This window comes from Harpia harpyja, chromosome 5 (genome assembly GCF_026419915.1).
Source record: "Harpia harpyja isolate bHarHar1 chromosome 5, bHarHar1 primary haplotype, whole genome shotgun sequence".
NCBI classification, from domain to species: Eukaryota; Metazoa; Chordata; class Aves; order Accipitriformes; family Accipitridae; genus Harpia; species Harpia harpyja.
The window spans coordinates 35,022,646-35,039,278 of NC_068944.1; the positions used below are offsets into that span (position 1 = coordinate 35,022,646).

At 35.7% G+C, this 16,633-nt stretch overlaps 1 protein-coding gene across 4 annotated transcripts in view; it reads right to left on the reverse strand.

Annotated features, from left to right (window-relative positions):
• Positions 1–16,633, reverse strand: part of ST18 (ST18 C2H2C-type zinc finger transcription factor) — a 170,772-nt gene that overhangs the window by 60,252 nt on the left and 93,887 nt on the right. For all 4 annotated transcript variants that reach the window (XM_052788228.1, XM_052788227.1, XM_052788229.1 and 1 more), the window contains 3 exons: positions 16,111–16,217; positions 9,419–9,473; positions 7,491–7,521 (listed from right to left, as the gene is read on the reverse strand). In XM_052788228.1, coding sequence (XP_052644188.1) covers positions 7,491–7,521; positions 9,419–9,473; positions 16,111–16,217 — 193 coding nt within the window. The remainder of the gene's footprint in view (positions 1–7,490; positions 7,522–9,418; positions 9,474–16,110; positions 16,218–16,633) is intronic.

The window sequence follows — 16,633 nt, forward strand, 5'->3', positions numbered from 1 at the left end:
GGGACCCAAGCCAAGAATTTGGCTTAGAATGGATTAAGTTTCTAGGCAAATCTACAGATCATCCACACAACCTTTGCATCCAGAAAGCCTTGCACGTGAGTGGTCAGCCTGCTAACGCTAGTAAATGCTTAAATAAAAAGCATACTGGTAACAACCACCTGGTTAGAGAAGACATAAAGAAGATAAGTTGTTGGTTTGGTTTTTTTTTTTTTTTGACAACAGACAATGGGACTGTAAGCAATTCATTGTCAGGAGCCAGTACCTCCCTTTAATTTAGCAGGAGGTCCCATGGCTGCATTCTTTTCCTTTCCTTGCTATCTCCAGGCTGTCCACAGTCTGTTTCGGCTTGCTTTTGCTTGGCTGAATCTACCCTTGACATCAGTCAGTCAGAGCAATTCAGCCAGCCATAATATTTAACTCATGATTGATATATATGAGGCAGAAGTCACCGGTTGGCATTTCAATCTCTGTATGGCTTGTGGTCATCTACAGAGAAAAGATCTGCCATAAGAGGAAACAACCATTTGGGGTTATAATGTTCTGATGCATTCTTTCTGTCACACAGCAGAAGGCATTAAGGCACATGCATCTCTCAATTCCTGTGTAGGGCTGGGAGGATAACATTTACCGTGTTCTGATAAACACAGAAGTTGTGATGGGGAAGACAACAACTCCTGTAATACATTAAATAATGTACAAGTTTTAGTTCAAGGCAAGGAACATTCTAACATGTTACAAGCTCTCAGGTAGAAAAAAAATTCAAATAACTATCTGCCAGTCTAGCAGCCATAATTAATGTTATGTGGATTTGACATGTATTATAAAACTATTACAGAAAAGCATACATTGAAACTAATTAATCATTGCTTTTAAAATATATATTAAGTGTAGGCTTTAAGTAGAAAAATTGTAAAACCACAATCAAATAAAATAACAAAGAGAAAAGAGACACTGAGACTGCAGATGTTGGCTAGAAATGAACATAGACATAAAAGAGGCCTACAATACGCTAGAAACTTATCTAATGCATTTGTTATTGAAGAAAGCTATAAAAGTCACCTATAAAGCAAATGCACATAAAATATCAACTAAAGCAAACTAAAATGGAAATCTGAACATGAAATACAACTTTTAAATGTTTTAAGTATATCCAGGAGGAAAAGGTAGAGGTCATAGTGCATACATCAGAAGGTCTTAATATCTACAGGAATTAGGTAAATGATTCATTATAATTAACAACTCCAACCACAGGTGTCTCAAAAGGAGTATGAGATACAGTTCCTATTTCAACCATCTTAGTGGTTATTCAGAACAGTTCACTAAATAGTTAAGTCAAATAACCATCAACCTCAAGGTTACCTGCAAAATGTGAGTCATTACTTGTGGTCACCCAGAACTATAAGGTATTATTTCTCTTCACAGAAACAATGACAATGTTTTTAAGAGTGGAAGTTCTTATTACCTTTCATAATCTCATTCAAAGAATGACATTTTAATGGAAAAAAAAATGTTTAATCTTATGTTCTCTATACACCAGTACTAAACATTTTATGCAAGCCTTAACTTACTCACATGAATGTTTGAAAGTAGAAAACTTGAGGTGGAAAATGTTTGAATTTTGAATTTCTTTCTGTTTATTTGTTTCTTGTTTACTGTTTCTTGTTTACTGGTTTAACAGTACTGAAAGAACAACCTGTTTCTGAAGTATGAAAGCATATGGAACTACAAAAAAAGGCAAAAAGCCTGAGGTCCATCAACTCATCAGAGCTCTAGGAAAGGGAGAGGAGAGGAGAGGAGAGGAGAGGAGAGGAGAGGAGAGGAGAGGAGAGGCGAGGCAGAGGAGGAATGACAGCACTGTAGATTTCATAATTTGATGGCTAATTAGAGGGGGACTGGAAGAAGGAGGAGGAAACAAGGGAGGAACTTAGACATGACAAACCTATAAAATTGATTGCCATTACAATTTATGTTAATGTTTGTTTTATTAGTTATGATGAGAATGGTTGACATACAGGATATAATAATAAGGATAGGTGAATTCTAGCACTATTATTTTATTAGTTCTGTGACCAGCATATACTTACCGTTGCCTCACAGTAAACTGCACCACGTACTGATTGTTCAGTGTTTGTTTATGCTTGACTGTTCAATGTTTTCTATCAAACATCAATTACAAAACAATTTTTCCTTAGCATAAAACATAGATTTTCACGGATTCTTTGAGGACAGTACTGACTAGCATGCTAGCTTGAATTCCTTAAGAACCTAACAGTGTTGTCAGAAAAGAATAAGAAATGAAAAAGATTTAGTGGGAATTTAAGAAAGTATGACTGATGACAACATGACAGACTTGATTATACCAAAAATCATGGAGTAAGAGGCAGAGGTTAATATTTTCAAAGCCCGATAACCATTTCAGTTTCTATAATGACTAGGGCAGGGAGGAAGTTTGTTTTCCAAGCTAGAGAGCAAGCAGTAGATACTTTTAACCCATCATTCAGTTACCAGACTTTGGGAATAGGTACTCTTAAGATTAAAGCCCGTTGTTTAATTTAAGATCAGTTATCGATAGAAACAGCGTGATACAGATCTTTGTCTCAGGTGAAATGCCTAATCTAGATGTATCATGGAGAAATACTTAAATGACAAGGTGGCACAACTCTGTCCCAGCCAGTTACCATCAGAGTGAACACTAGGGAGGAGAGCTGGGAATGTATGCTGTCAACACCCAATCTTCAATTGTAAAAAAAGACTTTTTGTCAAGCTCAGACATGTCTGCACAAACCCAGGATAAATATCTTGGCAGTAGATATAACTATTGACCATCTTCATTTAACATTTACTACTAAGTCTATCTGGACTTAGGGACGCACTTTGTTTCAGCAAAGCACACTAAGGACTGTGAGGGTCCCACACTCTCTGCCAGTGGGAGACAGATGAGTCACCAGGAAATGCAAGAGTTCACTTCAGTTTTATTCCAAATGTGCTTATTCAGGATTATGATAAATGTGCTTTTTCCCAGCAGTTTCCAGAAAATCAGAGTCTATGACCAACTCCTATGGAAACAGAAGCCAAGCCCAGAGGACAAACCCAACAGTTTTTCCAGATGCAGGCTAGGAACAAACAGTTTTCTCAGTCTCTGTCTTACTTTTAAGCAGTGTTATGGGATAAGAGTACTGTGAAGGTGATAGCTACACAAATCAGTCAATCTCAATTCTTACTGAGGGACACTTTTGGGCCTTTTTATGTGATTTTTTTTTCATGTGCCCACTTCCATCATCTAAATACTATTTTCACCTCTTTCTCAAGTCATCTGCCAGACTACTGCTTTCTTTTCATACCTTACTTCTTAAAAACCTTCTTATTTTATGAAGCTCAGAAAGACTTACCAATGAATCATTCCTTTCTAAATGCAGCCTGGCACGCACAGCCCTTTTCTTTCATGCCACGAACTTTTCCTGAGGGGCCAAATTGTCTTCTATCTTACCAAACTGTCTACCTTCATTCTATTACTTTCTGAAACTACAGTTCAGGTATAAGTGGATACATATCACCTACCAATACTTAGAAGAAACCAACAAAATATTCAGTATTGTAGTATAAGTAATAACTACTTCAGTGAGCAAAATACTTTTTAGTATGCTGTCAATACTGTTACTTACATTGACATACCTCTTAAACATTTTGGATAAAGTTAAGGAATACATTTCAGTAACATAAACCTTGTGAAATACTTCAGTACCATTGATTGCAGGGTTGCTTTGCTGGCTTCTCACCCTCCTAATCAAGAGACAGCAGCAAAGGGTAAAGTGTCCAGTTACTCCTTCTGTCAAAGAGACATCCAGACAGCTCTGCTCTGTTATTTCTCTCTCTGCTAAAGCATTCAAGATGCTAATGTCTCTATACATTCACAATGAACAGTTCAACTTATCTGAATATCTTAAAAGGTTCACAACATCTGGAACAAGAGTTCCAGATAAAAAGTAACTTTCCTTACTTTTGAAGAAATGGTCCTTTTGAAGTGATCCAACACTACAGAGAGTAGGGACAAGCGTAACTATTCCCATCAAAGAGCAGGACTGTTCTGCATGACCTGAAACACCAGTGCCTCGTGGAGTCTTCATTAATCATTAGTGACAGAAGCCAGAAAGACTTGGTTTCACCTGTATCTAACCCAGAAAAGGTACCCTTTCTGTTCAGATATGGACTTAGCCAAACTGATCTATGCTTTTATAATCCCATGCTTGGATTGATCCAATTTGCTCTTCCTTGGTCTGACCCAAATGCCACTCCATAACCTACAGATGGTTCATTGTACTGTATCCCATCTGTTAAATAGAACACAGTAATGAGAATACATCACACCAATATTCCTCACTTCCCTTTGGTTTTCATTCTAATCCTGAACACAGCTGAAGGTCCTGGTCCTTTCAGTGGTCCATGACTAAATCATCTCAGAAGATCTCTTCTTTCTGCTTCTTGCAGAAGATGGATACAACAGAGTTGTTATGTCCCAAAGGTGTCAGATTCAAACTGGAATGTATGGGACAGACTTCTCCTGGCTTCAGCACACACGTCTACCACATATTGTGTTTGCTATATTTAGGTTGTAATAAAAGATTCATCTCTTCCTCTGGGTAGTTTAGCTACCAATGAAATCACCACAGAACTATATTCCTAAATGAAAAATTAATCCATGTTGTTCATAAGTAACTAATTAAGACTGGAAGGAGAAACAGTTCTGTTTTGAAGGACTTCTTAAGTTGAGCATATTATGCTTTAACACTACAGCATATACAGTAGATAAAGTAAAAAAAAAAAGTCTTATAAATCTGAACTAATAACAGCAGTATTAATAATATTCATGTATAAAGAAAATTACTTATATGATACTGAAATTTGGGATTCCTTAAGGCGTACAATTACATGAAATCGGTGCAAGTTTGACACTTAAATAGGACTTGTGTATAGGTGGTCAGTATCTAGAAGAAAAGTACGGTCCTCTGAACACTCAGCACAGTGCAAGAGAATTTTTAGTTATTTTACTAAACAGAAAAAAAATTAAACCCAAACTTGTCTCTTAAGGTGATGTTTTTCTGAAAATATACTTTTTATGCAAAAGGGTTGTCCTATTTCTCAGGAAAAGATGAGTAATAGCAAAATCAGTAGCCAGATTTCTGGGTGAAACCTTGGCTTTCTTGAAATCAATAGATTTTTTGGCATTGAATGCCAGTAAACAAAAATGCAACCCCTGAAATTTAGAAGAGAGAAATTTTCATGCCTTATTGAATCTAATTGGTGATTGCAACTCTTTGTTTTGCTTTTAATTTATTTCATTCTCTACTTTATGAAACACAACTTGCAGAATAAGAAAAGGCTAACAAATGCTCTAGAACCAATCAATGTTATGAAACTAATAATAATACAATATGAGCATGTAAGCTTATGTAGTGCCTTTCATGTAGAAGTATCCCAAGGCACTTTGTAACAGAAACTCAATAAGAAGTGCAAAAGTGCTTTGTCAGATAGGATAAGCCAGGGGAAAAGGAGAAATTAATTAAGCATGGATTTAAATTTCTCAGCCAACACAGCATTTAGAACCTTGGTCAGAAAAGACAGTGGTTCCAATATCTGTATCCAGGGAACACAGCAGACTATTTCAGTCTTTAATTCTTGAGGAACGTTCAATAGTTTTTCCACAATAATATGGGTATGAGTAATAGGAATGCAGTTCATAGGCTACATTTCCAAAAGGCAGCATCTGCCTCTCTTCCTCTAGTTTTTCATAAACAAACAGATTCATAAAAGTTGATCACCTGACTTGCATGCCAGTAAAGCCACTTGACTATGGAGACGCCCAACATTGAATTTGGTACTGTAGAAATTACAAATACCAAGTTAAGGACTGGGCAATGGCTTTATTGGCTGTTTAACTCACTGTTTTAAAGGAATGTATGTTTCCTTATGGAGGTAGTCCACACCTCTGACAGAGTAATCTGTTACACAGTAGTTCCTAAGTTAGCGTGTATTTCACAGGGAAAAGCAAAATTACTTGGGTAAAGCTATTGTAATTGATAATGCATAAATTACAGCTTCCCTGATGTTGCAGAAACTTGCACATCCTCTATTTTTCAAACATTTTTCTCTTAGGAACACATGGACCATCCTCATTTTTGGATGACTGCCTCTTCGGATTAATGCATCCTTCTGGTGCATAAATTAGGGATGCACAGAGGAAAAAGGAGAAGCACTAAATCTCAGGAAACTGAAGCCATACAGAAAAACGAGATTCACAGCTGAGCTGAATGAGTGACTCACCATGAATAATTTATCCAAAAAGTTAGCCTCCACTTCTGTTTATACAATAGCTATAAGAAGCTTATAATTTCCTCAGTTTTATTATAAAACAAAACATTAAAATATTGCATGCCTTCACTGCAGATAACTTCCTGTAAATATTTCATGTCCTATCTTAAGAGAGAGTGGCACTTTGATTGATCAAATAAATCACATGATGATGTTTCTGTTCCCTAGATGGGTGAACCCACAAGCATATACTTCAGATGCCTGCTGTGGTTAAGAAAGCAGCTCAGTAACATGTGATGAAAAGTTAATTTAAGAAGTTTTTGCAAAAATGTTTTCAGTATTTATATTGCAGCTGTAGCCCATTGTAATTTTGAGTCATAACTCTAGGAATTTGCAGCTACCTGTAAATATTTTCCTTGGGGGACATGAAGAGTGGACTTGTACCAGAGAAAACTTGAATTTGATGGTACATGTTCTTTTTTGAAGATTTGGTAGTGAATAATATGCCAGTCTTTCCAGAGTTTGTTCTAAGCTCTTGGACCAGTTAGTAGGAGTTGGTGCACTCAGTAAGATTAAAGTAATAATGTAAAAATTTTACTACATTATTTGTGATCCAAAATATCCTTGTACAATTTATGGTTTTGAATGGACTGCCACGCTTTATGCAAATTTGAGAAGAACTCTCTGCTACTTCAGTAAAACATGAAACCTCAGCAAGTACTGGAGGAAGAATGAGCCATCAGTGCATTTAAAACTTACAGTAGTTTACAGAGACTATCAGTTTTATAAAATCCATCTACAAAAACTTATAAATGTTAGTCTCTCTTAGAATGTTCAGATGTTGAAATATTATAATACTTATTACAGGAAAAAGAAAACTTATCAGAAACTATACTCTTTTGTTGTGTGCCCTGACACAGGCTGAAGATAAAGACATCATACCAGAATCCTGCCCACTTTGCATGACTTTTGATTATGTTTGCATAATTATTGCTAATATTTTGCGCTTTTTTTGATATATTAAAAAAGTGAATCTGCATCAAGTACCCTTTGTCAGATCTATGCTAAATCTATACATAATGCATCATTTGCTGGATTCTCTGTTTTATAGCAATACCATTGGTATGAATTTATCAATATAATCAGAAGATAAAACTGAAAAAATAAACAATGTGGGTTCTTACCTGAGCTCTTGAGCTATAGAGTCCACTTGAACTGTTAATAAAAGCAGGAAAGAATGAATTAGTTTACACTTCAAGACTTGTGCTTTCTGCAACCTTGCACCTGCCTATCTGTGATGACAGAGGAGTGGCTATCAAAACACAGGTGATTATTTCATGCTAACCACGGGATTGTAGCTACTAGTGTCAACTGTTAACTGAACGTATAATTCTCACAGTGATTTTAGGATGCATAAAACCTGGAGTATGATGTTCAGTGGAACAATAATAAAAATAACAAGAAAAAAACAAAAGTAAAAGAGAAGGCACTTGTTTTTATTGAAAATAGAATGACAAATCTCTGCTTTTTCTGAATTTTAATTCAATTTGGGAATGACGAAGGCTGGTGTTTACAAATATGAATACCCACACAAGGATATACAGCATATTGACAAAGCCAACAGGTGGTTCTAAGGATTACTCATATGGCACAGACAACTTTTGTTGTTTCCATGTCTGGGAAAATGTTCCAGATATATTAATTCTTATAGAGGTGTGTGGATGTGTATAAAAAATACAGAGAAAGAAAATCCATAAGTTTTAAAAATGTGTTACTAGCTTTTTGAGTGAAAAGGGTATGAATCCCCTATTAACTACAAGTAAAGTCTGCTAAGCCAGCCAGACTGTTCTAACTTACAGTCCTGACCAACAAAGACATGCTCTAATGCTGAGGTGTGAATAACTTCCCTATTCAATGGCTTTGTTCAAGTCCTCTGTTCTGGTACTTTTGAAATATATATGAATTTTACATTAATTTCAGAGAACATTACTGAGGGATGCATCAAAGTTTTGATATGATAGTGCTTATGGTTTTTAGAAAGGCTTGTCTGTATTTATCCTCTTGTCTGCTGGCAGTTTGTGGCACTCCCACCCCCTTCCTCTGTCTTTTCCTAAGAGAAGTTAGCACTTTTCACCCCTTTGGTCATTTGCAACTAAAGAACTAAGCCAAACCACACTTTAATTTTTCATTCTGACCACAGCTTGAAGCTGGAAGCATGATATTAACAATCCAGAACTACTGAGTTATGATAATGAATCAAATTAATCTGTTTTGCACAATCCTGAGAGTGCACAATTCACATTAAAATTTAAGTGAAGGATGGGTGCTTTGTACCTCTGAAAAGAGTTGTAAGCAAAAATGTTCAGAGGGCAGGCAAAACTTTGACATTTATTTTTATGTATCTCCATTTATCACTCATTATCAAGAGTCACAAAAAGTGTTATGAATTAAAATAAAAAGTTATTTTCCTGAAAGGGCTGTATTGCTAGTCAATCATGTTTTCCAGATGTTGAGATCATTAAGGGCCTGTTTATCTCTCAGTACTGCATTTCCATCTGTTCCTTACAAAAAGAGAGGAATAGCTGGGAAATACAACTATGTCATAACTTTGCAGAATGAAACATGAGCACCAATACTTTAAAAAAGCACAGGGTTCTCCTCTGCTGCATACACCTGCACCTTTTGATTAAAGTAAATTTACTTCTGGACCATTTACACAGCTAATTTACGGATAATTAATGGCAATAGACAGAAAAACATTCAGTTGGCTGAGACAAAGTTTTGTACATTATTTTGAAAACATCCATTCAATATTGTTTAGCTGTACTCCCTAAGGAAAATCTTTGTTTGCATAATAAAAAGCATAACCTTTATTTTCTTTGAGAAATAGCTCAAAGAAAATAGCATACAGTAGATTTTTTCTGCTTTTCTTTAAACCATAGCTAATAACATCGTGCCTCTTAATGCCAGCAGTCTGTGTCCTGCCTTGATTAAAAAAGCAGCCCTAAGGAAGCTACACACTCTCTTACTGCACATTAGGGACCGTGCACAGGAACTATCATATTTCATGGTGTGCTGGGCACAGGGTCATGGAACGTGCTTGCTAACTCACCCTTGGTTCCTTTTGAGCGCGTGCGCAGCTTTTTATTTTCCCCATCTGCATCCATCTGTAATATTAACACAAAGTCTTTAATTCATTCCTTTTGCCATTGAGAAAAAAAAAAGTCTCCAATGCTTTTTTCCCCACATTTCCAAAGGCTAGACAGTAATAGAAAGAAGAATAATCATGCCTTATTAATCTTGTCAAAGAGATAAAAAGCCATCTGTGAATATCTGGTAAATACCTAGGAGATACCTTTAATGGTACAGATTTGTTTAATAAAGTGATGGTTATGAGTGACTCTGTAAGGTTTAATGACAAGGTCTACAGGTGTTTGCTGAAGGCATAAGGTTAGACACAGCAATGCTGTATGAGTGCTGCTTTCAGCATCTACCTCCTGGAAGAAAAGGTCCCAGGAAGACACAGTGCCTACAGGCACTCTGCATTATTGTTGTAACTGAAGCATATCTTAATAGCTGCATTGGAACCTGCATTTCTGATGACTTCATCCTTAAAATGTGAAACCCTCTTGCTTGAATGTGCATGATTGCACATGTACAGCTTTAAAATTCTTCACCGCTTAGTTACTTCTTACAGAAGTTTTGGTCAAAGAGACAGTTACAGATTTGGGGGGGGGGGGGGGGGGGAGACTGTAAGTGTCCAGGTCTATATTTCACATTAAAAAAACCCAAACAACACAGCCAAAAAATCCAACCACCCAAAAAGTCAGCTGTTGCAGTAAGATTTCTGACTGAAATAAGAGAGACCTTTCAAGATCAGCTGTTCTCATGACACTTTCGGCTACATCTAAACCAGCACTGGAAATATGCACCTTCTGGTCTTGGATCCAGTCCAGACCCATAATTGTAGGGGCAGGTTTTCAATCCATGGATTTTATTACAAACCCCTGAAATTCAAATGGATTAAGATTTCATGTTCTGGTGTGGAAAGCTGCAGTGACATACAGCAGACTGTACAACAGTAGAATTTTGACCATGTCCAGGGAGGCAAACTCCTTTCTGAAATAACTCTTAATTTTTCTGTAAGGAAGACTCTCTCAAGAGGAATTTTTGTCTAGGCAAAATATCAGGAACCCTGGAATTCTTCTTCAGTGTCCGGTAATATCTTACTATCTATCTTTGTTTTGAATCTCAGTTTCCCTGTTTGTAAAATGGTGATGATCAAATATAATGTAGACAAAGCAAGTCCCATGTGCTTCTGCAGATCAATATGCAGGAACAAATGCAGACACCAACATCTGATTTATAAAACTGTTGGGCAAAAGGTGGATGCATTCTGTGGATACCAGAAGTTGCCTATGCCTGGCATCTTTCCCTGCAAAAGGTCGCAAGATAAAAAACAATGTCAACAGAAGATCCTGTCTATTATTTCACTTTTCCTTTCCAAGGATGAGCAGAACTGTTTTGCTCTACTGAGGGAAGGTGCAAGTTCTGTTTGTGCTTTTTTACATTTATAGAGTTTGAAGATCTGAGGATGCTTTATTTTTAGCTTTATGTGACTCAGATAACTGAGATATTTTGAAGGTCTTATCTGAAAGAACATTACAGAATATGTCAAAATTGACCTGAGAAAGAAAAAGGGTAAAGTCAGCCTTTATAGGGGAGAAAAAGCATTTCTTTAACTTCCTGTTGTTTTTTTTTCTATTTGTTGTTATATATAGTTACACATTATATACAGCTACTGGAATCAAAATACCTATTTGCAGGAGAGAACACAAACATTTGAAAAGAGTGTTCATGTACTTCAGGAAGTCTAATTCTAGAACACAGGTTAGCAATATCTGAAATGAAAGTGTAAATTGATTGAAATGCACCAGAAAATTATATCTTTCCTCTGTTTAAATTTACATCTGATGTTGATTATTAGCAGTGAAGGAACATAAGTGGCTTGTGTTTACGTAGTGGGGCTGATGGCAGCCTTTACTTGTTACTATCCTTAAAACCTGGAGAACGAGTTTTTGCAATGTGACTGCAATGGTAATGGGAAACATGGCTCTGTTCTCTGATGCTGAGTTGTGATTGAAGGCACTGACCTGCCATAGACTTATAATAGGGGAGCAGGTGTGGCAATGATGGACTTTAATTTCCTTTAATAAACCTTTTATGTGCCACACTTTTACTGCCATTCTATGCTCTCCAAGGTCCTGCACATAATAGGTTCATTACTTTTGATTACTATAGTCTATTGAGACAAACAACTCCAGAACACACTATATATTATGTTCAGTTAAACCAATATAGACTATTTATCCACTGTGCATTATTTCACCTGCAACTCTACAGACAAAATTAACAACAGCTCCTGTAAACTAAAACTATTAAAACCACTGGTACTCCTTTGTCATCATTTCATAATAAATACCACACCAATCACAGTGCTGCTCTTTTAATTATGAAACAAAAAGTGTCCACTGCTTCTACTGAACAGCAGTTACTTTGGTCTAAATAGTACGTTGCATTGTGATGAATATTTAAAAACTGCACAATAAGTGAAAACCAACAATAAAATCAATGCAGGTGATTTTTCTATTGATTTCCTTTCCTTGTAATAAATTGAAACTATGAGAGATGTTTAATCAACTCAAACCTAAAATTTTCAGAACTATTTAGCCTGGTGCATACCACATATTAAAATAATCATCATGTCTGTGTTGCATAAAAAACCACCTTAACTTACAATAAGTCCCAAACATTAACCTGAAAGTTTTACAAAAGTAACTGAATAAAACTCTGATTTTTTAAAGTGTGTCAGCAAAAAGACCTCTCTTGCTCAAAATTTAAATGCAATATCTTTGGGTTTTCATAGTTCTTTCAGAGACTGCCTGTTACTGAAAAAGTGAACAAAGTTTCTCACTTCTGATTGTTATCTACATAGTGATTGTTTTACATGAAATTACAGCCTCAGATGGTCAGCAAGAAGTATTCAAACCTTTAAATCACCCATGGAACAACAAAAGAATTAAACTCTGCAAAATTCCATCCGAAGTTTTTAGAGGTAATTGATATGAAGGTGTTAAATTGAAAGACATATCTTATTACTGCTGTGTCCTGTAAAGATTGCATGGATTCTGGAAGGTGCTTCATGCCCTCAAAGCTGGGGATGGTCAACTCTCCCTCCCATTATATATGTTGTCTTGAGAAAAGAAGCCATAAGGGATATATAGAATGGTCATGTCTGCACAAAATCCTTGCACTACCATCAGGATAATACCTAAGTGCTTGTCAGGAATATTTTATTGAGAGTTATAGTCCCATATTTTTTAAGGGCAAGTTTCACAAAAATAACAACAAGTGAATAGTGGAATTAACTCGACTTTAACACTGTGTCTTATACCTAGATTCTCTGATTGAATGGATTTTAAACCCGTCTAAACATTTTCTTTTCAAAATTAGTTAAAACTAGCTAATGGACTCAAAAGGAATTAGTGGGAAATACACAGTCAGAAACACAGTGCCAGAGGGGTAGCAGCTATGCAGTCCCAAATCATTAGGCAAGCAGGCTAATAAATAAATACTTGCCTTAGAATTGCTTCGGTTATGCCCTATTTCTGTGATTTGGAAATTTACTGAGGATGTTGATGTTGAATTATTTTCCGAAAGCATGTTCCAAGAAATCTCCCTAAGTTTCAGAATGCTTTCTGTCTGACTTTGTGAATTTCAATTTGCTCCTCCCTTCACCTTTCCTTCAATATTGGTTGAGACTTAAGGGTAAGTCAATAACTAGATCCCAGAAAACTGACTGGAGTCACCAATGATACCACAAATTCTGCTTGGCTGAAACTGGAGTAACTTGCTATGTGACTGCTACAGGATATTCATGTTTCTCCAGATGAATTTATTGGTGGAATAGCAGCAATCATACTGTCAGAGCAAACTATTTCAGAGTTGCTGGCTGCAGAAACCAAATGTTACTTCTTCTGTTTGTACCATCCCACTGCAGTCAGTGGACTCGAGAGCAGCACCTGGAAATACTTCCCTGAGTGAGAGAATCAGGATTTGGCTCTGAGTTTGTTTTTTTTGTGTGCCTGGAGTCTATCTGTGCACATGTGCATGTACTGATATTATAATCGGATCCAAGAATATGACTAACAGCTGAAAATAGGGCATGTGCAATAAATGATAATAATAACAATAATAAGAAGAACAACTATTTCAGTTTACTTGCACATTTTTAATTCTGAATTTCAGAAACTAAATTGATACTGCTATCTTGGTAACATAGTTTTACAGCACATTACTGTGAAATAAACTATGACTTGGGGAAGCCAGTGCTGCTGACATCATAGGTAAAAGTGAAATGCACCTCCTGGAAAGAGCTAATGTAAGAGTTATGCACTTTCTAATTTCTATTGTAATCTTTGTACAAGCATGATTTTCCCGGAGGGGGTTTCACACTGCTGGAGTGGCAGTCGGTTTCCTTTTGTGTAACTAGCTAGAGGAAAAGAAATAACCAGTTTATCTAGAGGTGAGGAGTAAAAAAGTTGACATTTCATTGTGATTTTCCAACTGAAAGTTATGTCTGATTTTCAAAATGAAATTTGGCAAACAACTTTTCTAGGACAAACCTTAACTGATTTTGAGAGGTCTGAAAAAGGAATAGCTTTTCTTTACTATTTTTAATTTGTAAACTACTAAAAGTTTGTATAGAGGCAACAGCTATATCTGTCACTAGACCAATAAACTTTGCCAGAAAAAAAAAAAAAAAACAACTTGATGATTTTTAAGGCACAGGAATCCATCCTCAAGTCTCAAACACAAGCCACAAACTTCAAAGTTGAAGTCAGACACTACTAAGCACTACAAACAGGTCTGTGCTGTACTGTGGCCCAAAGTGACATGACACTGTGTGCCTCTCCCTACAATAAATAATAACTTCAGAGCAAGGTTTCAGTGCTTTTGGTACTCATATTTTAACATTTCTTTTGAAGAACTCATTTAAGAATCTAACAGATAAAAAGAGCATAATGTCATAAATAAAAAGATTTTTTAAATAAATCTGAAAGCAAGAAGATTTCCTATAGCCTGTCCAGAAGTACAGAGCACTATTTGGCTGGCTGTGCATATATGTATGCTGACTGCATCTTTCCGTCACTCTACGATAGCTTTTTTTAATATGAAGTATTAATGGCAGATTGACGGTGAGAAGCACGGTGCGAGAAGGAAATGTAAAGTACTCACATAGCAACTTCTAGATAAAGCTTATATATTCTGATTACTGGCAGTAAAAAAATCCAAAATCCAAAGACCACATTTTTAGGAACATTGCTTGTACCATGGTTAAAGTTTCTTGTTCTTCTTCTTTCTTTAATAACATGTTGATAGCCAGAAAGTAGAAAAATATTTACAAAGTAGGTGTTCTTAAAGACTGTTACTAAAAATATGACTTGTTTTGTGATTTTGATTATTCTTAACCAAGGAGTCATCTCATCTTTACTTTTGAAACTTCTGCTTTAGTTTATACAATGTTATTCCTGATTTCTCTAGGAGAAAGTTGAATAACATGGAAATAATTGGTTCAGATGTTTTCATTTCTCAGGAGTTAAAATAAGTAAGTACATCTACTGAATGCAAACTTTAAAGCATGTTTATACCACATATAAATAATTGATAATTTGGCATTTTATAGTGTGGTTGAATGGTATACATATTTTTGAGAAGTTGATATTTTTTATATTGAAGTCACTACTTGAAAATATGCAGCAACAAAATAAACCTTGAATCAGAGGCAAGCTTCAAGAGCTTTGTAATGAGGATAATTTATTTTGATTCTCACTTCTGATTTCTGAGTTGTCACTGCTGTTGTATACTTCAGCCATGCAACTTTGCACAACTGGCAGTGCTGAATATAAACCAAAGCCATATGTTTATGTCCTTTTGCCAAACGACTACAGCAAATAGTTCTATTATTCCCTTAGGTAACCAACATGTGCCAAGTATTTCTATTAGTCTGCTTTACCAAGGCTTTAGAGGGCAGAGTCACAGCTTTATGAAATTAAGGGGCAACTGCTAGCTTTTTAAATTTAGAGAAAAATTATATAGTCTACCATGCTGAAATGCAGCTCAACACAAGCTGATGTGTGATCCTACTTTCAGGAGGCTTTTTTTCCTGGATTTTTATTTTTTATTTATGTTAATGTCTTGTCACTACTTCCTGGGCTACTATGTACTTAATACATTTTTTTAGAAGAAAGAAAGTGTCAATATTCACAAAGAAAAAAGTGCTTTGACACTTTGAAATTTTTTATGAATACACCAAAGTTTTTATCCTACCCAACTGATATGTAGTTAAAAAAAACCTCAATAAGCATTATAAAAAAAAAAAATCACAAATAATCTATCCCTCACAGATTAAATTTAAGCAGTGCATTATGAAATACATTCTCACTTCTGGAGTCATACAGATTCAAAGATAGTCGTGTTCCTGTCAGTATGTAATGCTAACAGAGTGTAGTTCTGAAACTTAAAAACTAGAATTTCTAGTATTTACAAAGATTTATATCTTTTTCAATTGTTCGATATTGTTATACCTCACTGTTGATGGCTACTGTTCTTGAAACAGCAGATGCTACACGAGAAAAATAGTCCCAGTACATGAGACACTACACATGAAACCACATAGTATTCTAGTACTAATATAGAGGAATATTTTGACTCAAATTAATTTTTGTAAATAAATTATCCCACCTTTGCGTGTTTCTGGGTGAAAATATATGCAGATTCCAAAGGCCCAAATTCGTCACTCAGCCCAAGATGCCTTGCCTGATTTAACAGATAATCCTGAAATTCATTCTCTGAAAAACAAAACAACAAAAGAAAAGCAAAAACCAGCTATGCTAAATAAAATGTAGATGAAACAGGACACTCTTTAAATCAAACGGGCAAATAATCCAGCTGCATTGTTTTCTTGTGCAGTTTTTCAAAGATGTGATATAGAGGCTTCAATGATGCTTTTAAAAGGCAGAAAGAATAGCAATTTTTCTTTTGTGATCGTACTTTCTTTATATTGTTAATGCTCTTTCCGATAGCTTATGAAATAGACCTGCTCTAAGAAAAGTTTCTCTTCTTGCACAGACAAAAATCCACAGTTTCTATGTGTAGAAATCCTTAGTCAAATGTTTTTACTGCATCAGAACCCCTTTGACTGAGTAGGATGGTTCAGTACATGATGTGAAATAAATGAGAAGCATTCTAAAATATTTTAATAATA